The sequence below is a fragment of the Zosterops lateralis genome, assembly GCF_965231275.1.
Source record: "Zosterops lateralis genome assembly, contig: HAP1_HAP1_SCAFFOLD_275, whole genome shotgun sequence".
NCBI classification, from domain to species: Eukaryota; Metazoa; Chordata; class Aves; order Passeriformes; family Zosteropidae; genus Zosterops; species Zosterops lateralis.
The window spans coordinates 1-27,348 of NW_028154421.1; the positions used below are offsets into that span (position 1 = coordinate 1).

The 27,348-nt window shown below is 41.7% G+C and overlaps 2 protein-coding genes across 12 annotated transcripts in view; both read left to right on the top strand.

Moving 5' to 3' along the window:
- Positions 1-328: 328 nt before the first annotated feature.
- On the top strand, positions 329-4,806 carry LOC310923759 (dynein axonemal assembly factor 5-like). Its single transcript, XM_083885683.1, has 4 exons — positions 329-480; positions 1,753-1,909; positions 3,138-3,329; positions 3,828-4,806. The coding sequence occupies exons 1-4, from the start codon at positions 391-393 to the stop codon at positions 3,965-3,967; spliced, it is 579 nt and encodes a 192-aa protein (XP_083741809.1). The 5' UTR covers positions 329-390; the 3' UTR covers positions 3,968-4,806.
- Positions 4,807-6,843: 2,037 nt separating this feature from the next.
- SUN1 (Sad1 and UNC84 domain containing 1) overlaps positions 6,844-27,348 on the top strand; it is a 33,701-nt gene continuing 13,196 nt past the window's right edge. For 3 of the 11 annotated variants that reach the window (XM_083885684.1, XM_083885690.1, XM_083885693.1), the window contains exons 1-6: positions 10,851-10,952; positions 17,490-17,586; positions 23,078-23,269; positions 23,582-23,772; positions 24,868-25,164; positions 27,139-27,261. In XM_083885684.1, the coding sequence (XP_083741810.1) occupies positions 17,510-17,586; positions 23,078-23,269; positions 23,582-23,772; positions 24,868-25,164; positions 27,139-27,261 (880 nt within the window). In that variant the 5' untranslated portion in view covers positions 10,851-10,952; positions 17,490-17,509. Of the gene's footprint in view, positions 6,952-9,302; positions 9,322-10,850; positions 10,953-12,763; positions 12,883-17,489; positions 17,587-18,894; positions 19,157-23,077; positions 23,270-23,581; positions 23,773-24,867; positions 25,165-27,138; positions 27,262-27,348 lie in introns of those variants that run through there. The other 8 variants (XM_083885694.1, XM_083885686.1, XM_083885692.1 and 5 more) reach the window with 7 other exon arrangements.

Genomic DNA, 27,348 nt, shown 5'->3' on the forward strand with positions numbered 1-27,348 from the left:
AGAAGGTGAGACACAGACAAGGTAAGTAGTTTACTGAGATAACACTGAGTCATGGTCATTGCCTGAAGTGGGAGAAAGTCTAGCCTCTCCGTTCTGTGAATGTTAGGTATTTGTTTAAATATTATCTAGAAAAATTAAGTTGTGAAAAGCTTATCACATACATTACAATCACATTGCCTTATAAGATGTTGTTTATTTTTTTACAGAGCCTTTTTTATTTCCCTTCTCTGCCTATGTTTCTATGACAGAAAATTCTCTTTTACATCCTGTCAGTCTCTTTATCACTTTCTCATGAACCTTTATTTTGCTTTCTTATTTTTGGCTTCAGGCTGTTCCCTAGCTACCTTGAGACTGTGATAAAAGACATCCTGGCTCCTAATCTGCAGTGGCATGCTGGAAGAACAGCAGCTGCCATCCCGTGCTACAGCTGTATTGTGCCTTTGGGCTCTCATCCACTGTGAAATGCTTTCACCAAAAGAGGTAAAAATCCCTTTCTCATCCTTTGAAATCTTAGGCAGAAAAACAAAATAAATGCAGGGAGGAAAAAAATCCTTAGGGTAAATAATATTTTCAGAAGGACATACAGGTTTCATAATAAAATTCATTAATTCATTAGTGACTGAAACAATCACTAGTGGAGGAATGATGACGTCCTGATAAGAGACCTGGGGCCAGCAAAATGCTGAGGTGTAAAACTGAGCAGCATCAAATTTTGTAGGTATTATTTTTCCAACAGATCATTAGTTTTGTAGCACAAGGTACTGACCACCATGAGCACAACAATTTGGGTGCTTGACTTCACTGGAGCTGCAGGCAGAGCCTGTGCAGCAGCACTGGAGCAGCCAGGACGTGCTGTGCTCTCACGTGGCAAACGCAACTTGTCTGGTTGCCTTGGAGTCCACAGGTCCATTTAGGAGAAAATAAAATAACATCTAAAGATTCTAAGAAAGGACAAGGAGGACTTGAAAAGGAGCATGAAGAATATCTGTAGAGACTGAAGTGCTGGCAAGGAGAGCACTCGAAGAGATGTTACCCACCCCTGATGAAGGAATAATTGAATCTGAGGGGGTTTTTGCAGCTTCTTTGCTAACAAAAGTAGCATTTGGAAATTGTGCACTGGAAATATGTTAAATACAAGGTAATTTTTTTAAAAAATAAATTTAATTTAAATGTTAATAAATGTTCACAGTCAGATCTTAATTGAACAAAGTGCTTAAACACACATAACTGGTTGAGTTCTCATATACAGAAACGTTGATATCAGAGTTCTAGCTGAACATTTTTTTCTGAATCGGTGCTTTAATGCCTATTTCGCGTTAATGGGTGATGTGAAACACACGGAATAAAGTGGAATTCCGAGCCCCCAGCACGTCCCAGCCCGGCGCCTCCTCTCGGAGTCCGGGCGCCATCTGCTGGTCCCTGTGCGGAGCCCTCCGAGGATCCACAATTTGGGGTTTTTCTTTTAAAGGCCAGTAAGTTTTAAAGATTTTACAGGCTTGAACATACATATGAGCTCCATAAAACTCATCTGCTTGTATACTGAGTGTTCATGAGCTGGGTGATTGACTGGTTGGAGTTTCATTTTCCAAAAGGCAAGATTAGAGCTCTGTAACTTCAGGGATTTTCAGGGTAATGTTTATAGTTAATTTTTTTTAACTAAGCAAACAAGTATCTGGCACAGCTAATGGTAAGTGCTGTAACACTAAGCATACTTTTTCTATGTTTTTCCTATTTCTATTCCTTTTCCTGTAGATCTTAAAAGTGAAAGATGAGCTGATGCCCCAAGTTATTGCTTCCTTGGATGAAGACTCTAAAATTACTCGACTGATGGCTTGTCGTATTGTTGATGTTTTTCTGAAAGTCTGTGGGAGGCAGTTTGATGCAGATAAATTTAAGAACACTTACACAGGTATGTGTAAAAGCTTGATAGATTTGGCACGAGGATGTTGTTGGTTTGTTTGTGTGTTTTAATCAAGATCACAATGGTGAAGAATTACATTTGCTTTTTTACCCAAAGTGCCAGAGTTTGCTCAACTTTTAAGTGTTTGTCAGAACCGAGCAGTATTCCCAACGTCATTATCCATCAGACCACTAGGTGGAACTTCACTCAATACTTTGGTTTGTGCAGGGCTTGCCAGCAGCTCATCTGCATTGCTTCAGAGTTTGGACTATGTGAAATAATGTGCTAAGTATAGTGAGAGCAGAACAGTACTGCAGTGTATAAATGGAAGTCACATTGTTCTCTGTGCTGTGTTTGAGAGCCAAGAGCAAACCATTTCAGTGTACCATAAATAGACCTGAATAGGTAGTGGGTTGAGTTTTATCTTAAAAAAAAAGAAAAAAAACAAAGAAGAAAACTCTAATCTAGGTTTTTATATTGCCAATTAGAGCTTGGAGCTCTAATGCCTCTTAGGATGAAGTTGAAGTGCTAAACTATGAATCAGAAATACAGACTATGCTTTGTGCCAGGGTTTATGTTCTTATACATACACATAAATTTGGCTTTCCCTAATTCAGCATCTTAACAACTAATACTTTTTACTACATGACACACTAGAAGTCCAACTACAGACATTTTTATTTTAGAGAAATACATGATCAGATAATTCTCAAATTATATGTGTCTTTGCATCTTGCATATTCACGTAGTCTGCAGTGCAGTAATTCACTGAAACAGTAATATTTAATAATGTAAACAATTCATATTATTTAATAATTTAATATCTAACGAATAGAAATGCTGTGCTTTATAAAAGATAGAAATACTTAAACTCTGCAATTCTGTAATGTATAAAGATATCCATAGTTTCTTGTTAGAAGGAGTGCTAGATAATGTTCAGTTAATCTAAATACTTCTGTATATGTCTTTTATTCCTGTTTGGACAACATCATCTAATAACAATGAATGAGGAGCTTTTAGGAACAGTGTATTATATGTTCCTAAACCATATAAAAATAAATATTAACACAAACATAAATATATGTTTTATAGAACATATATTTCTTATGCTCGGAAGACAAAAATACATCAGAAATGCAACAATAATTTGAATGTTGACAGAATACATTTGGTTTTTTTCAAATCCAAAAGCCAACTCCTCTGTTCACAGAGCATTTTGGTTATTGCTCCTTTTCAGAGGTTTTGAAGCGTCTGGATGATGCCTCGTGTGATGTGCGACTGGCAGCTGCTCACACCTTGGCTAATTGGTTTAAGTGCTTAAAGGACAGTGATGTGAAATCCTCAATGGAAGGTCATGTTGAGTTTCTGTACCAAGAACTGTTGGTGCATCTCGATGACCCGGATGAAAATCTCCAAAAAGCAGTCCTAGGTAAGAATTTCAGTCATGTCTATTTTTAACAATGCTTTTTAAATCATCGTTATGAGTGTTCATGAAAGCAGCACGTTCGGGTAGAGGATAACCCTGCCAGGTTGGAGCTTTCCTTTGGTTTCAGTGGATGAGCTCTGACCTTTTACCTGTGTGCAGAGTGAATGCTTTGCCCAGTGTTCCCCAGGGCAGGTAGCAGGGCAGTGGAACTACCAGGGACTTTATAGATGGTAAACAGGATATGGAGCACAGAGCCCAACCACTGCAGGGTGTGACCATATCCCAGGGGAGGGGCTCTCTGGAATTTATTAGTGCAGCAGCCTGTGTTGAAGAACATAAATGTCAAAATACAGATCTCAGCAAATGGGAGAGGGAGGAATTGTGTTGTCATCACTGCATCACTTGTAGAACAATTTCCAGGTTTGCTTTCAGCTACTTTGAGGGAACTTGGGTAGAGTAACAAAGCAGCTACTAGTTATAAAACATATTTTTGTCTTACAGAAGTTTTAAAGGAAGGAAGCATTTTATATCCAGATCTGCTGGTGAGAGAAATTGAAGGGGCTGTACAAAAGCATCAAACACCCATCTATTGTAATCAGCTGCTACATCACATTCAGTCAGCCAAGGCATCAGCTTTATGAGTCACTGCTGAGATTCTGGTTAGGAAACTGATGTGAAATCTGTATGACCTGGATTATCTTTGTATTTTTGTTTGCTTAAGAAAGGCTGAGCTGGAAATAGATTGTTTTTTCTTTGTAAATTCACTGTTGGCTCATTTGAAAGTGAAATTGGCACAATTCTATGTTCTGTGCAGTTTGAACAGTTCTTTGTATTTCCTAGCAATAAAACAATGTTTTAATTCACTTTGCTTGGTTTTTCAGATACAAGGTTTAAAGAAGGAATGTTTTTTTCAGGAATTTAATTTTTAGATTATTTAACAAGTTAATAATTTAGTGTCAGAGTTACTAATGTAATGCAGCAAGGATCCAGTCTTTCATACAGCATTTCAAACTGGATAAAATCACACTTTGCAGAGTCAGGTATGTGATGACCAGTTTTATTAAGAAAAAAAGCAGCCAAACTTCTGTTTCCTAATGCAGCAAAGTGTATAGTGTTTTGAATATTCATATTTATGCTGATATAATAGGGATATAGTAGGTGGCACTAAAAGAATAGTTTTTATTTTTACTGTATTACATTTCATGACTGAGAGTAAAGCTGAATTTTTTTTAAATTATGGTTTATACATGGGGAAAAATGTGGTGTTTTATCCTTTAGATTAACAGTATTTATATTTTTGTACTAAATATATGTCATTTGCAGTTTTTGTGTTTATACCACTGTGCCTTGGAAAGCAAGCAATGTTTGTTTGCATATTGCTTTGAAATTAAATTCTGTGACTTTGGGTTAAAGCTTTGTTTGGGGTTTTCTTCAGTAGCTTTGTAGTGTAAGTTTTGGTGTCATATTCTATTCTCAGCTGTGTAATAAAATAAGGGAGCTCCTGGATGCTTGTCTACACCATTGTGGGATAGTGTGCTGGGGTTTTTTTTTGCACACACAAATCATGGAAAAGCAGGATTCTGATGTGGGTTTTTTAACTTATCTGTATCACAGACAGAAAGTGCTCTTTGGCTTCTAATTCCCAAGTGCCTTGGCTTTGTGTCAAGTCTAAAAACAGACTCGGTGGGGGTTGTTCATACTCCTTATGCTGTAGGAAGTGCTTGTGTTTGTTTGTCCATCTGACCTAGCTTTACCTTTTCAGGCCTGTGACATAATTGTTAACCAACCCATGGTCTGTTTACAGCAATGTCTCCTTTCCAAAGAAACATTTGAGACAGATTACACACACAAGACAAGTTTTATTCCTAGCTTAAAGGCAAAGTCAAACTTCTGGCCACTTCACAAAACAGTGGGTTGCTTTGAAAATTCTCCAGAAAAGGACAATAGTACTAATGATACGGAAGAGTTGAGGAGTTTCTTATGGATCCAAAAGCTATTTTGCATTTCTGTAGAATAGGATACTCATTTTAGGTCCTTTGTACTGTCTTTGAAGTTTAGCTTTCTTTCAATGAAAAGCTGAAGTACAGCTGTTCCTGTACTGAGCAGCATTTTAATTGACTAAAAACTATTAACTATTTAACTCACTGTAAGTGGAGGCGCAGCTAAAATTCTTATAATGTGAGTGAAGTAAAAATCCCTAGAAAACATTAAATAGGATGAAGAGGTTGTGGAGTCTCCAGCCTTGGATATATTCAAAATCTGACTTAATACAGCCCTGAGAAACCTGCTCTGCCTGAGCCTGTTGGGCAGGAGTGGGACTACATACAGCATCTCCAGGGGCCTCTTCCAGCCTGACTATTCTGTGGTTCTGTGAAATTGTTTCCTTAGTCTAATCAATTATTAAAAAGCCAATTAAATTAGACTGGAAATAGAGTCTATAACTATCCTAGCAGAGACCTTGTTCTCAAAATAGTCTTTCAAAGCACTGCAAAGCAGCAGGTTCCTGGGATACCACCTAAAGTTTCACTTAAGCAGCAAGAACCCAGTTCTTATGGTAAAGTTCCCTTGAAAGTCCCCTAAATAAATCCTCCTTAATGACACTACTACAGGCATGATATTTTTAGCTTCTTATGTTGACAAAATTTAGATTCTTTACCACTGATTAACAGCCTCATGATAGCTCCAGTACAAATGTTGGTCAAGTGTTTTTAATTACTCTTGTGATCTAAAGCAGAGATGTTTGCAAACCAAACTTCAAATGTGGGATGAGAGAAGAGAACGTTCTTGGTTGACGTGGAATTTAGTCAAAGTTTTTCAAGATGTTCTAAAGCTGGCACACAAATAATAAGAGCTGAAGTATTCATCAAGCTTGATATCTTCAGCAGGCTGGGAAGTTCTTATTCCTCCATATGTTGAACATTTTGTTATCTTTCAGAGCAGTCCGTTGTGGGATGCCTCACAAAGAAAAATCTCCACATCATCCAACAAACCAGCTTTTTCTTCAGAGCCAGAAGATCTTGTTAAAATGAATATTCTAATAGTCCTAGAGACATGCTAAACACCTGCTCGATCTTGTTTGCGTGTGTGTGACAAACTGGGATCTGCCACTATGCCCTTTTATTAGGTCTTCTGGGTGTAGGACTTGGCAATGTGTTAACCTTGCTTGTAGTTTACCATATTTCAACTTATATAACCCAAATTTCTTAAATCCCTTTACAAAAATATACTGTTATTGAGTCTCCTATGGATGGTTTATGAGTCTGGATTTTAAAATAATTTCTTTGAGACTCAACATTTTCCTGGATCAGTAGGAACTCAACTAAAATATTTTGGGGTTTTTTTTCCTGTTTGGCCAGATCAGTTCTTATATTTTCTAGATTTAGTTTGTGCACATTACGGAATGTCCCTACCACCATAAGCATTACGTCACTTTTAAGCAAGGGCAATTCTGGGGAGCAGAGCTGTTATCTCAAACTTTCAGGCTTTCAGGCACTTCAGATAAGCAGCCTTTAGCCCTGCCCTTCCTGTGACGAGCAGCTGTGCCTCTGCCTTCGTCCTTGTAAGCAAGAAGACCTGTTGTGGAGCATCCTGGGACTCGGATTCTCAGCAAAACAAATGTTTTTAGGTAAGTGCATGGATTTGTCTAGCTGAATATCAGATCTTTTATGTGTTTGTTAACTACCTTAAATAGATACAGTTAATTAGACGTTGAGAGGACACTGACAAATGAGATAACTAAACTTTGAGACAGGGGCTACATCAGAGAGCATTTTAGGAGAGGCTGGTGGTGAAGTGTGTTTCAGATCCATCCACCCATCACATCAACTGTGTGAATCCATAGAGGCAATGTACAGATTCCTCAGGAACGCTGTGGCAGATTGTGACACTCTGCAGGTGTCCGGCCCTGCAGGGTCATGTGGGCCCACGGGGAAGGTGCACTAATGCACCTCCCTGCTTGTGTCAGCAGTCTGCTCCAGACACTGACCTCCAGCTGTTACTGCAAAGTTATTACAGGCTGTAATAACATATCACAGCTCTAATCTAATCTAATCTCTACACAGAGAAGTTTAGCTATTAAGGTATAATAAGTTAAAAGCAGGAGTAACCAGAAAGAATAAGTATAGTCCATAGTACTGTTTTATTGCATAGTATTATGATAAAAGTATTCAGTTATAGTACAGTACAACCATAATAGGTATTTATGTCATTGTGGTAGAAGTTATTTATTTATTTATGATAAATAAATTGTACTATAACAGTTCTATCTAAAGAGGTTAGAGTTCTGATGAGCTATTGCACAGGCTTTATCTTGCTGGGGGAAGCCCCTTGTCTATACCACATACACCAGAGCACTGCCCCAAAAATAAAGTAACAGTTTGGCTTTGGAATGCAAACTGCTGGCTCGAGAGCAGCCAAGTTTCTGTTTCGTTTGCAGGATCTGTGTTAGGATCCCTGCAAGGGAAGGTGAGCAACTGTTTGCTAGAAGAGTTGATCAGAGCTGGTCCTGCTGGATGCATTATGGACCACTCTGTGTCTCAGCCCTCCATGTGAAGTACTAACCATGTTTGAAAAAGAGAGAAAGAAAAATAAAGGGAAAAAAAATCTTCATTATTAGGCATCTGAAGGATCAACAAAAATTACAGTTAACAAGCTTGTGTCCATTTACTGGGATCAATCCCCCAGAGAAGCAGGAGCTGAGCTGAAGCAGCAGATGAGAGCTGTGAGGAGAACGGCTGCTCTGCCGGCCTGCCTTGGGTGTAATCGGCTTTTCTTGTTAATGTCTGAAATCCCCTGTAAGTCAGGACCACGGAGATCTAGTGGCAAAACTGATCTGAAGTGCTCTGCACCCCCCTTTACCTGATAACCCAACTGCTCTGGATGCAGCACCCACTGTCTTGGGCTGAGAGCTGTGGGGAAAGGGCCTGCTGAGCTTAACCATAAAGGGATGCAGGTGGCAAGAAACCTTTCCTTTAATGAGCTAGAAATCAGATTTACTGATATTTCAGGTGATTTTCATACTAGTACATATATATGATGATCTGCCCAGCTATGGACACAAAGGTCACCCCTCCATCCTGTGCAGCAGCGTGCCATGCCCAGTACTACCAGTCTGAAACCTCACTGCACTGGTTCCTGCCACTTTCAGTCCATACCTTCAGTCACTGTGGGGATTTGCCCCTTTGGATAGCAAGGACCAGAATGTGGAGCAGAACAGGTTTGCTAGGTGTGACTGCAGGAGAGCAATGGGAATGAGAATCAGTGGGAAGGGAGCAATAATGTGGGAATAGGGAATAGGGAATAGGGAATAGGGAAGGGAAGGGAAGGGAAGAGAGAACTAGAGAAATGTGGTCCTTGGATTGGTTTGGCCTTGAAAATTGCAGTTTCCCCACACCTGGTGTAAGTTAAGAAAGCTTTTTCCCCCTCTAAATTCTTAACTGCCCTCTACGATGTTAAAAATGGAATACTTTAAATATGGTCAATTTTTGTTCTTACTGACCATTTTTCTCTATACGCTTCAACCTAGCCAATAAAATTGTCAGCCCACTTTACATTCAGAACTTGTTAGATGCTGAGAAACCTTGAAGGAATTTTTGTTTGCCTCAGAGTAGTTTCTTCTGAAATGTGGAATAATTAACTCCCTGTACACACCATCTTGTTTTAACAAAACCACGGCATTTGACCAAGTTCCCCTTAAATCCTGGAAACTTAAAAAAAGCTCTATTGCCTCTCATAGCTGAGGAGTGGAGGGAAAACCTCTCCAGCCATCATCCTCCATCCAGTCCCTTGGCCTGATTGTGATGGAAAAACAACTGCTCAGGACAAGTCAGAGCAGCCTGGGAAGCTGGAGCAGCACCCTGGGAGAAAGACAAGCCTTGTCCTGCCAGAGCTGAGTGTGCCTGCCCTGCCTGGGCTCCAGGGGAACAGGCTGGGAAACATCCCTCAGAGGGCTTGGCCTCACACCACCAAGGAATTTCAAGGAGATTTAAACTAAGAGGTGATTTTACCCTGACTATCTTAAGCCTTTAAATATTATCTACTCTTAAGACAGGAAAACAGGTGTGGAGTAAGTACAGGAAGAGAAGGAGTGGCCAGAAAAGTGATTCTGCAAAACACTCAGCCATATGCAGGGAGGAGGAGACTGGTGCAGGGCTGCACATCTGACCACACCAGACATTGGCTTCCAAGTGTCGCTGGGCTCAGCTCAGCTCTGGCTGCAGCATCTTAGAACTGCCATGTAGCTGGAGCAAAGCACTTCTAAAGAAACAGGAATTGCCCAAAATCAGTGCTACATCAATATCAACTAATACCTTAAGTGAATGTGTTTATCTTGCATTTACTCTTTCTTAAGGATTAGCTGCCTTCTCTCATTTTGTATCCAAATACTTGGATTATTCGATAATTACATATTTATTAGCCAGTCTTTCACAGCAAGCTGAGTCATTTCTTTTGCACACACAAGTAAATAACAACTTATGGCCTGGTTAGCCTTTCCCAAGTGACAAATTCCCTGTTCTGTCCACTGACATTGCACCATCCCTGCCTACAGCTGGGCCCTCAAAAGTATTGTGGACTCGGGAAGGCTTAAAAAACGTCACTCAGGCACAGGCTGCACATTGAATGCATTTGCATACGTTCCCCGAGTGTTTGAACAATGGGGCTTGTTTCTTCTCTGCCAAGAACCAGTCCCATTCCTGGAAGTGTTCAAGGCTGGGTTGGACAGGGCTTGAGGAGCCTGGTGTAGTGGGAGGTGTCCGTCCGTGCTCATTGCAGGGGAGTTGGGACTAGATAGGCTTAAAGGTCAGTTCCGAGCCAAAGCATTCCCTGATTTATTTTCCGTGTGGCTGTCCGGAGGTTCCTGTGGCCCCACGTTGGCTCTGTGGGACTCGGTTGGGCACCACACGGAGCCGGAGCGCTCCAGTCCCACCGAGCGGCCCGGTGAGCCGTGCCACAGCCAAAGTCTGAGCGGAGCACGGCCAACCAAAGGGAAGGAAAACCCCAAAAAGGCCGACTAGGAAGGAAACAGAGGAAACACTGGGAGGGAAAGTCAGTGAGTCACGCAATAGAGGCCGGAGTGAAAATCTGAGTTAACTCTCCTCGCCTCTCCACTGCTGGCTCCAGAGCCTCCCACGGCTCCGTATCGCTGAGGGGGAAGGCGAGGCGGGGGCGGCCCCCGAGCGGGGCCCGGGGAGAAGGAGGAGATGGAGGTGGAGCAGGAGCCCCGTGCCCGTGTCTGAGGGGCCGGTGTGTGTGAAGAGGGGCCGGTGTGTGTGTGAGGGGCCGGTGTGTGTGTAAGGGGCCGGTGTGTCTGAGGAGGGGCCGGTGTGTGTGTAAGGGGCCGGTGTGTGTGTAAGGGGCCGGTGTGTGTGTGTCTGTGTGTGTGTGTGCGGGGCCGGTGTGTCTGTGCGTGTGTGTCTGTGTGTGTCTGTGAGGAGGGGCCGGTGCGTGAGGAGGGGCCGGGCCGGGCCGGGCGGGGCGGGGCGGGGCGGGCGCTGAGGGGGCGCTGCCGGCACGCGTCGCGCGGGCGGGGCGGGGGCTCCCGGCGGCCTCGGCAAAGCGGGCGGGGCCCGGGCAATCTCAGCCGCCGCTGCCGCCGGCTCTGCCTTTCCCTCGCTGCACCGGCACCAGGTAACCCCCCACACCCGCCCCCCCGCCGCGGCTCTCTCTCCCCCGTCGCGCAGCGCTTCCCCCGCCCGCCCCCGGAGCGCGGGGCTGGAGGCGGCGGGGCTCAGCCTGCCCCGGCCGTTGCCAACCGCCCTCCGCCCGCGCTCAGCCGTTCTCCGCCCGCCCCTGCCCCGGCCCCGGCCCGCCCGCCGCCGCTTCCCGCCGGGCCAGGGCCGCGTGTGGCGGCCGCGTGTGTGCCCCGGGGCGCGTCTCTCGGGTGTGCGGCCTCCCCCGGCGGGGGTCGGTTCCCGGCTCGGGAGGCGGCGGGGCGTGAGGCGCCGGGGGCTGGGGCCGCGGGGCGGGCGCTGACCCCGGTCAGCCCGCAGTCCTGTCGGTCGGCGCTGTTCGCTGGGAGGAGACACAAACCTCAACTGCCCCGGTCCGTTCGGGCCTGGCATCTGGAGGGTTTCCTTGTCAGAAGAAACTATAACCTGCAGCTTTCCGCCCTGATTGTGAAAGCGCTGATTAGTGCGCGGCGCTGCCCAGCCTTGGTGCAAAGGTAACGCGCTGTGTGCGATGGGCGCTGTGCTCCGCTCGGGGCAGCGCAGGGAGACAGACCTGTCCCCCCCTGGCCCCTCGGGGCAGCTGCTTCTCTGGGGAAAGTGATGTTTGACAGACGGGTTTGCTGTAGAAGAGTTTGGCATCGCTCGCCCAGTGAGTGACTGCCCGTGTTTTTACCAGCAAAATGTGCTGTTTGGGTGCTGTGCTCCTTTTGAGGTGACAGTGCTGAGCTCTTCACACCGTGCTCACGTTTGGCTGCTCGTCAGTGGCCACGGGGCAGAAGTGTCAGAAACGCTGGAGACAGCACCTGTTTTCTGACAGTTCCGGTAACTTTTATATCTGCTGGGAAGAAAAAGTATTTGATTTGTCTTATTTTACGTTCCTTATTTTATGTTGCCTTATTTAACGTTATACCGCGTTAAAATAAAATACATTTTAAAATTCTGTTGTTTATAATATGTTACGAGGAAGGAGAAATATTAGCCAGCAAATTCCGGGTTTCTGCAGCATTTGCAGCCCCACCATCCCACCATCTGGTTTTCAGTTTAACGTTATGCAAAAAGGAAGTTAAATATTTGCAATTTTTTTGTTTTTTACGTTTCTGTTTCAGTTTCGCAACTGACTATTCCAGGCTAATGCTTCTGTTGAATTTCCCAGTGAATCCTAATGTCTTAATTCTTGCTTTACATATGAGGATGAATTACTAGTTGCTGATTTTCATACCAGTGTTGTGGAAGCGAGTTGCAGGGTGTTTTTTGTCGCGAGTGAGCTGGACGGAGGGTTTTATTGACACGCTTAGCAGGCTTTTACATTGATCTATTAGTAAATGTGGTGCACAGATATCATTAAATCTGCGGTGCTTGACTGGTTGGTAATTTGTGGATTATAAGGTGCGGACGCTTGGGCATTTAGGTGTCGCTTATAAAGAGTAAGATGTCGGGGTTAATTCGATGGCTGATCCTGGGGGTGTTTTATCGGGCAGGTGGAGGTTCCAGGAGCGCGACGGGCGGGGTAGAACAGCCTTTGTTGTGAGCGGGGCCGCGGAGCCGCAGGGGTTAAGGCGCTGGCTCGGCCGGGCCGCCTCCAGTGGATTCAAATCCGTGACGGGAGCGGGGCCGGGCCGCGGGGCCGGGGCTTTGTTGGGGCCGGGAGCCATTTTGGGCCCATGGCCCGGCCTGTTCCCCGCCGGGAGCGCAGCCCGGGCCGGGCCCGGCGGGGCCGAGAGCGGAGCGGGGCCCGAGAGCGGAGCGGGGCCCGGGCAGGCCCCGGCGCGGCCTCTGGGGCGGCGTGTGCCGGCGGCGGGGCCTGTGTAAACAATGACCGCCGATTGTCTCACCGCGCCTCAACGTGCGCACGGTGATTGTCAGCCCCCCCTTTGAAAGCGATCCGAGAGGTACGGGGTGTGGGTGTGCGGTGGTGCTGCTTTGTGATCAGCCTGGGTTTTGGTGGTGCTGCTGTAGTTTGACACCTGTGTTTGTACCCTGATGCTCAATGGTAACATCTCGTGTAAAATATCCGTTTTATTACTTATGGGGGTTTTTGCTCGTTTGCTTTTGGGTTGCTCTTTTAAAGGAATAAGAATGTTTTATGAATGTGTGTTTTAATAAAATGTTGATTTAGCTTGGAGCTCTTTGCTCTTCAGCCTGTTTAAACCAGAACTTAACTTGCTATGGTTAAACATCCTTTGTGGAGTATATTTACTTAGGGATTTGTGTTCTTTAACCAAAAACAGTGATTTTATTGGTTATTCTGAATAATAGAAGAAAAAAAATTAAATTACAAGTAAAAAAATGGCTTGCTCTCAGGAACTGATGGAGTTTGCATGTTCCAGTTTCATTGTTATTGATAGTTTGCCTAAATCTGTTTAGCGTTTGTGGCATTAAATGTGTTAAATCATAGTGACTTAAACTTACTTGGCTTTAAAATGTGAGGATAGTAAAAGTTCTATTTGAAGTAGTGCTATCAATATCTAAGACTTTATTGTAGCATTTTTTTATCCCTTGTAACATAAAAAATCAAGACATGCTGTCTTGGGAATTTTCTCATTCTCTAACAGGCTTTGGTGAATATTTCTACTCTGCCAGGGTCCTTTTTGTGAAATGGCAATTTACCACTTCCTTTGTTGCAAAGTGTTTTCATGAGGAGCTACCTGGACAGTGTGTTAGTAAAAGTCTGTGTACCCCAAAAGCCATAAATGAGGGTTTGTGTCTGTCCTTGTGAGGCACTTGTGAAGTATGGTCAGTGTTTGGTGCTTCTCCCCTGCCCTGTGATGCTTCTGTGCATAAAGGCCACTCGTGGAGCATTTCATCATCTTCCCTGGGGGCCAGGAAGTTTGCTGCCATGGTGCTGGGATTCTGTTGACACTGGCTGCTTGTGCAGGTGCCTGTCAAATAGACAGACTTTTGGGCTAGTGGTGCAGCCTCCTGTCACTCAGAAGCTTCAGAGTCCTTTGGAGACAGCCAAGGGCCTTGTGTGAAGGTAAATTCTGCTGCACTGAAAACAGGAGTTCCTGAGCTTCCTTGTGTTCTGACAGAGTCACAATCTGTCTTCTCCTGCCCTTCTGCTGTGCTGATTTAGTGTAACACAGATTCAGTTTAATTGTAAAGGAGAGATAATGCTTAGGATGACTATTGTGTCTGCTTCCCAAACAAGGCAAACAATCCAGCTGTCTCCTCTGCAGGAACAGGGACGTTGGCTTGTGAGCTGAGGCCCATGTAGTGTCTGCTTGCACTCCAGCAGAACTGTGTGTTTCACTTTATTTGACTGTGGCCTGTCTTATCAAAGTATTCTTACTGCTTTGGGCTTTTGTACAACTACATGCTCCGTTCTTGCACTATACATCCCTTAGTGTTAGATGTTTATGTGCTTCTACAAAAGGGAAAAAGGCTATTTTGGAGTTTGGGCCTGGTAGTCTTGCAACAAAGCTGAGACTAAAAGTCTACATGAAACCGAGTCCAGACAGGTCTATGGTACCTAAGGCAGAAAGGTGTTGGGCACCCAGAAGTGTTCAAACTGGAACTAAGTGCAGTGCCTACCTTTCAGGTTCTTTGCCAAGTTTCGTGATTTAAAATTTTCAAAATATTTTATTGGCATGTCTCTTTCTGTTCCAGTTGTGTATGAAAATTTCATAAGCAAGAAGAATGATAATACATGAAAGGTGGAGTGGTGTTAAACATGAGTGAACAAATTAGAGTGAGTCAGTGTCCTCCACCCACCCTGTGTCTGTTTTGTAATAAAGATGTAGAATATTTCTAAATAAATTGGGTTGATCATTTGTTTTGAAGAGGTGGATAACTGACATTAAGCTGTTGAACTAAAAGTCATGCTTAAAAAAATTCAGTTTCATAGAAAACTCTAGATACCCATTTTTGCAAATGGTGGTGGTCATTCCTGAAGATGATTTTCAAATTCTTTTAAAGTCAGTTAAGCCAGTTTCGTTGCTTTGAAAAATTGAGTAGAGGTTTCTCCTCTTGAGTCAGGATTAATTTTAAAGCATCAGGCAAGCAGTGAATCAAACCAAGGCCCTGAATCTTCTAAGAATGATTTCTGAGTGTGGTGTTTAGATTGCAAACCTGATATCTTCACTGGAGCGCTCGATGCTGTGAAACCCAGCTATTAATAGACCTGTGCCTAAGTACCTTCGGGGCTTTGCAGTTAGCACTGCCTTTGTCAAGCATGGGTTTTATCTATGATAACTTAATGGTACAATTAAAACATCAAATAAGAAATATTGTTTATGTTCTAGCATTTGATTAATTCAGAAAGCAAGTGAAGAGAGAACTGGTGGTGAAGGGGAAAAGAGAAAAGAACGGGGAAGAAACAGAGGCAATATGTTGTTTTTCAAACTCAGCCGTTGCCCTGCCCATATGGGCAGTGGAAACAGGGAGGAGCTGGGGAGCTGCTCAAAGCCACTGCCAGAGCTGAGCTTTCCATGTGGGAAAACACTGCTGGGTGTCACAAGGATTAGCTTCCCAGTTGCCAGTTAAAAAGTAGGTTTTATGGTGAAATGATGCGTGCTAAGCATGCACATCAACTCCAGTGGAAAGTAAACAAGACTTTTCTACCTGGGGGGTTAAAAATCTTTATTGGAATGAACCAATTCAAACAGACCAACCTTAATCATAGTTTTCAATTTCCGTAGGCGCATGTCTGAGAAACCTGTTTTGCTGTTCTTTAATACAAGTGCTCTCTGAGGTTATTAGCATCCCTCATCTTGAAATTCGCTGTATTTCCACTCTCATTCCTGGGGAGCCATTGCTCTCTGGTCCCCATTTCCTATGTGCTAAATTGAGCTCCTGTTTGTTGATAAAGTAAGGCAGCAGTTGTTACATATTCCAACAGAATTTGCTGCTCATTCTAGCAAAAGAACGAGACTGCTTTGTTAATACTTCCGCACTACTGACTTCAGCTTCCTGTAAACAAACAACAAATTTATGTACGAGTTAGTGAAAGCATTAAGGCTCTGGGGCAAATAAAGTGAACGTAGAGAATCACTTAATGGAAATGTGTTCTCTATAATACAAAAAAAAAAAGTAAATAGCAAGAGACCTTATTTTTCATTAACCCCACTTTGCATGGGAGGTGCTTGGATTCAGGAAGCTACAATGCTTAGGCCTGGAAGTTTTAATTTTTTAGTCTTCAGTAGTAATGGAAGTATCCTCCTGCCTTACTGACCTCAGGATTTGGAGGCTACAGGTGGACTGACTAAGAGCATTTTAATGTTACGTGTACGGATTCCTTTTGAGCTGCTTTTGCCTCTACCTGCTTTTTGTCCCGATTTCTTATGCAGATGCAGCTATACAAAATGAAACTCTTATTTCAGCATAGGAAAGTGCATCTCCAAAATGAGATGCTTGTTGATGTTATGATTATGAAAATTAGCTGGAGATATTTTTATCCTGGTTTAGGTATGTCATCACAGATGTGTGGAATATCTTTTACTGCTGTTGAAACAGGAGCCATAGATAATCTGAAAGTAGCCAGGATTCTGCCTTGGTAATGGTGCAAATCCAGAATAGCCAAATCCCTATTTGTTAACTACAAATAAGGTGTCATCCAAGAATCTTTTCTACAAAATTAAAATTTTTCTTCAGCTAATAAAACTGAGAAGGGCTGAAGGTTTTTTGCAATTACTATGAAATTGAAAGTGAAATTGTTCATAATACCACAAGTACCACCCCTGCAGCTCTGTGAGTTTGTTGTGGGGCAACATCAGTTCTTATTTTCTTCTGAAAGCTGTCACACCTTTCAAAGACCCCATGGAAAGTTTTACAAATGTTGCTTGGGTGGTTTTGATTTGATAGTTTTGGCTTTGGGTTTGTTGTTTTTTGGAAGTGGATGGCACTCTGGAAAATGTGCCTAATTCTACCCTATGAGTCACTTTGCAGTTGGCTCCTTGTCTAGGGTGTGTATTCAGTGGGTTTAATGACAGAAATAAATTATGTGAAATGAAACTTGCTGCTTAGTGGATGGCATTCAGAAGTGCTGGAGTAAAATGATTTGACTATATGTAAAAGCCTTCTTAAGTTTCATTTGCATTATCCTTGGCTGGTGCACAGGGCAGCCTGTGCTTTGCTCAGAGGGCACTCAAAGCAAAACACATTTTGAACAGATCTCTGAAGCCTGGCTGCACAGTTCTTTAGATTTTTATACTCAGCTTCTTTATGGGATACCAGCATAATGTAGTTCCTGTGGAAGTGTTGTAATTTGGTTGTGATAAGAGTTTGGCTCATAATTGTCATGTTCCAGAGAACTTGGAAATAGCTGAAAATAGAGTATCATGGAGAAGGTCACAGTCAGAAATACCCTGAGCTTCCTGTAGTAATGATAAGGGATATCTGGTGCTAGCAGCAATACTACTCCACTACTGAGAGCTCCATATTTCTGGTAAAAGCTCTTTTATTTCAATGCTTAATAACACAGGCTGAACAGTGCAAGGGCTCCTAAATTGACTTTTCGTAATTTCAAGTCATTGCATTACTTTATTTTCACCTTTTACAGTATGATTTGAAACTGTCAACATGGACTTTTCACGTCTACACACGTACACCCCTCCCCAATGTCTGCCAGAGAACACTGGCTATACATATGCACTCAGGTGAGAACCCTCTTCTTCCTGTAGACAAACTGTCTCTTCTCTGAATGTTGCTAATCCTGGTGAGTTGAGCTTTCATGGTAAGTAGCTGACTTCTTTGGAGAAGTGGGCTTTTTCTAGTCTGGCTTGAAAACAAGTGCTGTGTCCTAACTGGAGGAAAGAAAATGTTGAACTAACAGGACAATGACTAAGATAATGACTCAATGTTTATTAGTTGCTATGAGTAACTTGTGTCCACCTAGTTACAACTACTGTTGGATTTCTATAAATATGTCCTCAAAATTCTTGGATGTTTTGTGTCTTGTAACTTTGGTGTGTGCTTTCTTTTGTGCCTTGGGACCTCTTTCACTTTAAAACACTGATTTTTGTGCACTCATTGCCACTAGTGTGGGACTTGGCTGGAAGTAACAAATTGATTACTGCTTTTAGCAAAACTGCTTGTTGGGTAAATGTAAAATCTGTGTTCTAATGAACTTGCTTTTCCTTGTAGCTTTTTCTTGTATCTTCTAATGATCTTGTTTTGTTTTTGTATCTTTGTTTTTTCTTAAATCACTTCAGTTTTCTGAAAACTAACTGTAGTGTTTGGTAGTTCTTGTATTATGTATTCGGAACAAGTGTTGTGATGCCTATTTTGAGTTTTTTGGTATTATTATAGCAGATTGTTGCTGTTTTTAATCTATTGAGCTTTTCCTGCTGTTGAGCTGAGATGTATACTTGCTTCAAAATATCAGTGAACTTGAATTATTGGTTTAGCTAATTTTAAGTTTTAAAAGATGATTGTTCCGTTAGGATGCAGTGTGAGAATTGCTTTTCTGTTCCCCCTGTATGTCATTATGCATTATTATTAAAATCCAGTATAGAGATAGGAGAGTACTTGGCTACTTGCCAATAAAACAGAAGTTGGCAAAACTGTGGCTTTAAGAGATTACTGAGTTAATACTCTTCCTTTTGTGTGCTCCAGAACTGTATATTTCCATTTTCTATTGGGGATCTTGGCTTTTTTTTTTTTCTTTTTTTTTTCTTTTTTTTTTTAGCTACAACCTAATGCCAGTAGTGTTGCAAAATGTGACATGTTGTATGTTGCATCAATTGAATTGCAATTTTTCCTGAATTTTACAAAAACTATTGGTAAAACATTGGTTAAATAAAAGTGGGTTTTCCAATTTCAAGAAAAGCCTGCTGGGCAATGACAGGTGATCTTTGTGCCTTGTATCCAGCAGCAGTTTCACTTCTGTGTGACTGAATGGGTTTAGTTACCTTTGTGTTTCAAATGTGCCTTAGGGATTGGCTGAAATATTGTAACTCCTGACAGGTTAAACTCCTGTGGGTTTTTTGGTCCAAAATTCTCATCCAGTGAAACTGTGGGCAAGCAGAAGGAAGATGCAGAATGATAAATCCTATTGGACATCCGGAGGATATTTCCTTATGACTTTGGTGGTGTTTGTTTAGGGGACAAGCAAGTGTTTGTCTTACTACATAAATGGAGACTGTTTTCAAAACTGAGAGGTTGTGAAGGAGTTAGATGCCCTGAAACTTTCCAGCTTTGCCATTTTGCCATGTTAAACTATCAGGTGTAGGTATCTAGAAATGGGTAGAGCTGGGTAAGCTGAAATTTAATAACTGAATTAATGAAGGCCAGTATGGTTAAACTAGGTTGAAATTAATTCATTGTAATTCTTCCTTATGTAGAAAAGGATTGCCAAGCTCCTTCTTTTAAAATTGTGCGAAGCCCCAAATGTTAAGATAATGGGGGAAAACTCCTTGGTACACTGATGTGACTCTGCTTTCAGAGTGTCAAGAGAGTAAACCACAGTCTTTTGTGCAGACTCTTGCTGTGCCTCTGCTTGCTGTATATGTGCAGAAGGACATTTATTATTGTAGCTCTTCCTACTCTGGGTCAAACAATATTTGAAGAGTCTGAGGAAAGAAAGAATTGCTAATCAGAAATATTTTCATGTTGACATTTGTTCCTTCTTACCCCTCACCTGTGTTCGTTTTGCTTATGTTCTAATCTGGGTTATTCTGCCTTTGACAATTCAATCTTTACAGAATCTTTTCTTTAAAGAAACTGGCTTGGGATGTAGCCCTGCAAAAAGCAGTACAGTGAAGTTTGATACCACAAAGCTATTAATAGAGTTGGCTATGACTTATTAATAGAACTTTTATTAATACTCACTGGAATCACTGTGTCTTCATAGCTCTAGTGCTTTTACTTTGTGCTTCTACTCCTCCAGCCTAAATCAGAAAAATATTTAACTGATATACCTAAATAATCTTTATCCTCCTCCAAATGCAAGTCAAACTTGTGAATCTCACCCACCTGTCAACATATAATTTACACCCCACTCTTACGACTGATCTTTCTTTTTAGTCACCATCATCTTTTGAGTTGTGTTGTCAGTTTGGGTGCCTTTAACACTTCTTCAAAAATATGGGTTAAATCAATAAGAATTTGGTTTGATTTTCTTTTTCTGTGTCAGAGCATTCAATTGGGACGTAATTTTCTGCGCAGTAATTGAATAAAATCCTTTGAGGTTTTTAAGTATGTTCTGGGACTGACTGAAGAAATAACTAAACAATTCTTGGTCTAGTGTCCTTGGTCACTTAAAGTAAGTAATGCCCCCTGGTTAGAAAACCTGTGAATGTTTTTGTATTGGCTGTATGTCTGAAGATGTCTGTTCAGTTGTAGTTCTCTAGGTGTATTGCATGTTCCTGTTATTCTGAATAGTCAAGAACATCACTGCCTATTTCACTCCAAGGAGTATTTATAAATAAATGACACTTAAAGTCCTTCAGACAAGCTATAGGCATGCTGAAATTGGCAGACCTCATTTGCATTCCACTTACTTGAAAAATAACCCACAGAAGTCTAGGACATTCTTACTCTGTAGAAGCTCATGTGAAGGAGGCATCAAGAAGCTGGAAGTGTAAGACCAGATTGTCACCAGCTCTGCCAGCAGCCACGGGGGCTGTTTGCTGGGGGAAGGAACCAGAGTCCTCTCTGTTTGCAGAGGTTATCCAGGCAGTGGGTTTTTTATTTACTGTAGTCTTTTCTGCAGAAGAAAAAAGGCTGCATTCCAAAGCATGGAAAGTGAGATAGCAAGTTAGGAGACTTCTAGGTACTGTCCTGCTGCCAGAGGACAGATAATGTGAAGAGAATTATTACTCTGCATAAGTGAGACAAGTCCCTTTTGTTTAAGAGGAAAAGATTCCATGATGATTTGTTGGGGGTTTTTTAGATAGTGGAGCCCAACTTCAAGCTATTTATTCAAGCCACATTGATATAAATGCTCATTGAGATACTTGGTAACAACAAGTGTTCATAAACAGAAACAAATTGAGGCCGGTCACAGCTGTCAGCTTGTTCTGTGTACTTTGTGTTCTTGTGAATTGAGTATCTGTAAGAAACGTGGGGTGAGGATGAGGAAAAGCAAATGCATAGTGGCAAATGTAAATAGCAAAACTGAGTTCTGAAACAACTGTTTAGGGAGGGACTCAATAGAAAACTTGTTGTGGCTCTGACCCTTTCAGAATAACAGCAGGAGGAGCCACGTTTCACCCACATTCTTGTTTCACATCTGTCAGAGTCTTCTATAGTTAGACAGTTCTACAGTTTTTGAAAACTGTAAAAATTAAATTCTTTAGTCTGCAATTGGTTAAGTACATGAGAAAATGGGTTATTTATTCTCCCTCTTGCAGCCAAATGAAAGCAAGGATTAGCAAGCCTAATGTATTTAGTATTATATATGCTGGGTTTGTTAAGTTGTGCTGAGGCTCCTGCCTTGCACAGGGTTGCACTGCACGTGCCAGAGTTATCAGGGCAGACCAGTGAGATCCAGCACACAGAACCAAAGCCCTGCCATCAGACCTGTGCTCCTCTGGGTGGTAGAAACTGCTACTTTGGGCAGACTCTGGTCTGGTCTTATGGCCTGGAGCCATGAGATGTGTCCTGGCAGTGTCTTGTCTGGGTTAGTTTTTTAGCCACAAGAAATGCAGTTGAGGTGCTCTGACAGCCCCTTCTTACATACTTTACTTTGCATTGGGGGTCCCTGAAGAAACTTGACTTCAAAAGCACCACCTTGTCAGAATTACATCATTACTGTAAGTGTAGCTTCAAGGCCTTCTGGTGTTAATTGTATGCTGAAGCAATCCAATACTTAGCGTATTATTACTTTGTGATGTTCTGAGACCTTTAATGATTGTGTGAGAAAACTATTTCCATTAAATCGGTTTTTTACACCAATATATTTTATAGTAGCTGTTTGTATGTATTTTTAAAGGGAAAGCTTCCATTTCAAGTAAAGGTTGCACAGTACAATCTACTTATTCAGATCTAATTTGCTTGTGTGTTTTTGTCTGGAGAGGAGGAGCTGCTGTCATAAACAATTCTTCGTTTATCTCTTCTTTTAAAAAACCAAATGAAACTCCCATCAGTGCTGAAGTGCTGTTACATTTCTGTCTATCCCTGTGGCCCAAGAAGGGACGGAGTCCTTATGAAAGCTGGCCTAGGGCACTTAGCATGGCTGAGCAGTTCTAGAACCTGACCTGCTATGCAGTGCGCTGTGCCAGCAGCCTCTGCTCACTTACATAACTGAATCTTTCCTTTGCTTGTAAGTATGAGAATTCTGCTTTAGGCTAAACAACTGCTTTGGTAGATGTATTTCTTACAGACTCCTCAGCTTAATCTGTTTGATTTTTGCCTTGTGTTGGTGCTTTGTCTTCACTGTAACTTTTCATGGAGGCTCTGAGAGAATCACATGTTGAAATGTGGAGTTCCTGGGGTAAAGATGTGAAGTTTATCTATGTGTAAACTTGTCTCTGTGGAGAAAAACAGATTGAAGTCTCTAAACATTTTTTGTTAGCTTGGAGTTAAATATTTCTAATGGTTTGCATTAAATTAAGAAATGTTTTTAAACCACTTTTTTTTAAAAAAAGTAATGGTAGTTAAACTGAAATAGCTGAAGTAGGGAAGTCTTTAAGTATCTTAAAGAGAGGAAGTTCCTACTTGTTGAGAGATGGAAATTCAGGGTAATGTGGCATATGGATCTTCAGTTCTCAAAACAAGGACTTGGCAAACAGAAAATTGACAAAAATAAACATAGACTGAAAATTAATCTTTGCCTTGCGACTTGGAGTGTGTCATTTTAAATTTGCTGCTAGGCATGCAGAAACTGTGTCATGAGTGGCTTCCGCTATCAAATTGGTCCCAAAAGAATGAGTGCTTGCTCTGGCTAAACTTCACACTTGGCTTCCATGGTGGTTGTTTCTTTCTGTGATTTGCTTTCATTTGTAGAACTCTTAATATGAATTGCTTAGGAGAAGCTTGAATATCTACATATATCTAGATTATTTGGGTTATTTGGTAAATCTTGTGGGGATTGTACCATAACCCCAAATAAACTACATTAATTGAAACTTGGACTAGCTTGAAGAACATGTTTGTTACCAGGTTGAAAATTCTCCCAGTAACTTTACTCTTCTTTTTTTACTGCAGTTCGAGTTATTCTTCATCTGCTCTGGATTTCGAGACAGAGAACAAAATAGATCCAGTGTTTGACTCACCCAGAATGTCACGGCGTAGTTTACGGTTGGCTGCTGGAGGATACAGTAAAGCAGATGATGGACAGAGTGATTCCCTTCATGACAGCTCTTATGCTGGAAACATGTCCTTCAGGGATCAGTCTAAGTAAGCATTTTTACTCACCACAAGTAAATCCTGAGTCTTACAATAATGCAAAAGGTTACCTACAGGTCTTACTTTTTTGTTCTTGGTGTTTACTCTGAAATTTATGTTCAGTATGTGGTTTGTAGTGACCATTTTTTACAAAAAACTTTGTCGAATTGTAGGTGCTTGAAGGTGAGGACTTCCTTTTAAACCTTATTTGCTCTGTTTAGTTACATCAGTGTTGAAATGACTGTTTATTCATTTATTAATAAAGTGAGAGAGAGCAGAAATTTGTGTCTTTAGTGCTATGTCTTACTTGCCTTTGTTTCCTAGGGTGGTAAAGCAACGCAGAAGTATGAACAAACAGTCTGGCAGTGGAAGACAAGTGCCAAGGAAAAATCTGTCCAGCTCATCTATTTTTACCCAGAGCAGTTTCAATAGCCATGCCAGTGATACATCAATGTTATCCAGTATATTGGATGAGTCTCTGATTCGGGAACAGACAGAAGTTGATCATTTCTGGGGTAGGCAATAATTGCTATTGCTTCTGTCAAGCTCTGCAAACTGGTTGATTTGGTGTGTATAAATTTATGATCTTTGCCCCACCTGTTATCCATCCTATCCCCAAAGTGTGTGCACTTGCACTTCTGCTGTAGGGGTCTGCTTGCTAAGTTGCCCACTGGACATTCATGGTCCAATGTGTAAATTTGATTTACTGGCATGGTTAACATCAAGACATTACACAGTCAAGTTAGTATGCCAGCAAACATAAACACTTTTGTGATGCAATGCCATAATTAGCTCCTGTCATTGCCTTCTTCCAAATGTACATTGAGTTCTGTATTTAAAGAATGGTAGACACGTAACTTGTTTTTGTAAGTCAAAGGAAAGACATTTTCTTACTTGTTTATAGGCAGAAATGTGTTTCTTCTTAACATATCTTAATATGAAAGATTCAAATTAGTGGCATTTCAGGGTTTCCCAAAAGGGTTTTTGTTTGTTGCTGGCTGTTTGGCTTTTTAACTATATAAAAATGCATTTTCCGGGAACCTTCTTTCTTCAATGAAGAGAAAATATGAGAATTGTCTAGATAAAGTACTGTCTATGTGAAGTATTGTGTAGAACCAGATCAGCAATTTGCTCTATCTCCCAATTCAGACTCTTTGTTTCCAGTCACAATACTTGTGACCTTCCCAGAGTCCTAATGGGAAGAATTGTGTCAATCTTGGTAGAACACATTCTAAATTTTAGATAACCTGGCTCTTAAAAGAAAACTTTAAATACAGTAGTATCAAAGTGGTTACCAAGCAGCAGAAACATTGTAAGCTTGTAATTAGCTGTTTTAAGGGCTCATGGTAACTAAGTCAAGGTGCAGTTGGCATTCATGATGCTTTGTCTGCCCCTTCTGTGGTGGGATGATTTTCACAACTTATTACCCTGCTACAGTAAGGTTTGGATAGATGTTTCTCTGATGGGCTGCAAAATATAATCATAAAGAGACTTTCTTTGAAGTCTTATAATTAGTGGGACTTCTAAGTCAACTTTATGTTAGATACTGTAATTCAATTCAGATCTTCCTTATATTTGGGACCAATTTCTTGTGTTTTTTTCATTTGCAGGCCTTGATGAAGAAGTTGACCCCAAAGGTAATGCCCTTTTCCCTTCCTTTCCCCCCCTCAGTTGTCCCCGTGTGCCCCGTGTGGCAGTTTGTGCTCTGTCCGCAGGCGGGGACCCCGCGCCGCCGCAGGGGAACGGCGGCGTCACGGCCGAGCTGCCGCCCGCGCTCAACGGCTACACCTGCAGCGACTGCAGCATGCTATCCGAGAGAAAGGAGGTCCTCACTGCCTACTCACCTTCTTCCCACGTGCCATCCTCCAGGATCTACACCAGGGACAGGAGCCAGAAACATGCATCTAGTAAGTTATTCTGTAGTTCTGGTTTCCTGCCTGAGATGTTTTGGGTTTTCAAAATTTATTTTTTCAGAGAATTTTCTGTAAACAGGAGAGTTGTTTTTGTAAACTATATTTAGGTTATTTATTCTTTTTCTTGGGAGGGACTTCTTCTTGATGTCCCTCTGGTCTGACCAGTGATTGAAGAGGTTTGCCTTTTTGTTACCAATCAAATTGGTCTGTGTAAAATAGTATATGAGAGACACATTCCAAAAATAAAGGAGTCATTTTCAGCCTTCTGAAGATCAGAGTCGTCTGTGTTGTTGTGGTGTAAAACAGCATCATACTTCCTCTTGTTTCATTTCTAGGTAGTGTTATTTAAGCACCTGTCCTACCCTGATGAACTTGCCAATAACTGAATTCTAGAGATCAGCTTATATGAAATACCTTTACCTGTATCAGTTGAAATTTTATGTACTTGTCAGATTCTGGTATATAATAATCTACTGATTTTCAGTGCTTCTATAGGAATCAAACAATTACAAAATTAAAATGCTCTGGTATCTTAAGCTATAAAATTATTTGGCCAGCCAGCACTGATTGTAAGTCTCTTAATCTGACATCAGATCTGTGTGGCTCTGCCTATGAAATATTTGGTTGTGGCTTTCAGATACAAACTTTCTGTGCTTTTTCATTTATAATTTTTTTATCCCTTATGTGATTTGAGCTTTCAAGTTTGAGAAAAATTGTTACTTTGCAGTACTTGTTCTGTCAAGGGAATCTCTGAGAGGGCTTTCTACTTCCTTTTTCTCCTCTTTTAACCTTGCAGCTTTTTCTAGTGTTTCTAAAAGCTAAACCTCAACTACATGAAAAATTGAACTCCAAAGGGAAAAACTGATTCCAAATAGTCACTCTAGTGATTGAATTCCAAAAGCTTGAAAAATTGGGTCTATATAAATAAGATTCTGCCTTTCCAAGACAATCTCCATTCAGTGGATTGTTTTCCTCATTGCGATGCCTGTGTCTGCCTGCCTCTTGCACCTGGAGTTTCTTGACTGCTGGTAGTCCTCAATTACCACAAAGGATTTGTTTCTTTAATGACCTTGATTTAGAAAGGAGCCAGTTTTGGAATTCTGTAGGTTTGTTAGTCTTGAATGAAGTTTGGTTTTAGGACAAAAAATTAATTTGTTTGAGCTATAGAATGTTACTTCAAGTACTTAAGTATTTCTTTTTAGTTAGTGTGTAGCACAGGGTGGAATTCTTTTGACTTGTGCAGTCAACTACTTAAAGTGGCACTGCATGAAAACTCTTTCTGTACTGCTGAGTTTGTATTCACACGAGAGAATTTTCCTCATCTTTGTACATTCCTTTGAACTTTAATCTAGAGGCTTGAGTCAAACTCTGGGGGTGTGTGGGTGGGGAAAGTCACACAGTCATGGCAGGTTTTTGGGATGTGGCTGAGTCAAGGACAGTGGCAGTGGTGGTTTTGGCTTTGTTCCTGTGGCTCTGGAGAGGGATGTGTCTCTAGCACTTCAGGCAGACCACTGTAGGAACTTGCTCTGATGTAACAGCAGGGAAGTTGGTGAACAGTCCTCCCTCCTTCAAATCCAGAATAACACTGTAGTGTCTCTTTGGAACTGTCACCCCAAAATCAGGATCAGGATCAGCAGCTCACATCAGCGAGGAATCCTGAATTCCATAAGCAAGGAATTCATTGCTCTTTAGAGTTCTGCATTCTCCCTAAGCAAAGCTGTTCTTGCTGAAGTTACACATTTTGCCTTGAAGTCACAATCCAGTGTGTGTAGTTCTTACAAAAGCCTTGATGCAATATCTAATACATGCAGAGTTTTCAAACCACACTTGCTGAAGTTTCATACTCTTGGCTAAACAAAGGCTTTCCCTGCTTTGTCCTCACTCCTACACAAGCTCATGGTGACCAGAGAACAGAAGTACATATTTCTACAGATGAATAATTTATATTCACACTGTTTTTTTTAATAGGAGGAACATATTTCTACATGAGTAAGATTCTACGATTGGTCAGAAATACTGCAGCATCTTTTGCATCACTGTTAGTGCAACTATTTCAAATGGTTTTGCTGAAGCTGGGTTATGAATATAAAGGTACCTTTTCAGTTGTCTTCCTGGGTCTGCAAACAAAGACAGTCTGTGTATTGGGGTTTTTTTCCTTATGGACTTCATCTTCGGCAC

Excerpts from the sequence above, each read along its gene's own strand:
- LOC310923759 (XM_083885683.1), top strand. The coding sequence starts at position 391 with ATGCTGGAAGAACAGCAGCTGCCATCCCGTGCTACAGCTGTATTGTGC. Across the intron at positions 481-1,752 it reads AAATGCTTTCACCAAAAGAG|ATCTTAAAAGTGAAAGATGA; the intron begins GTAAAAATCCCT and ends CTTTTCCTGTAG. Across the intron at positions 3,330-3,827 it reads TCTCCAAAAAGCAGTCCTAG|AAGTTTTAAAGGAAGGAAGC; the intron begins GTAAGAATTTCA and ends TTTGTCTTACAG.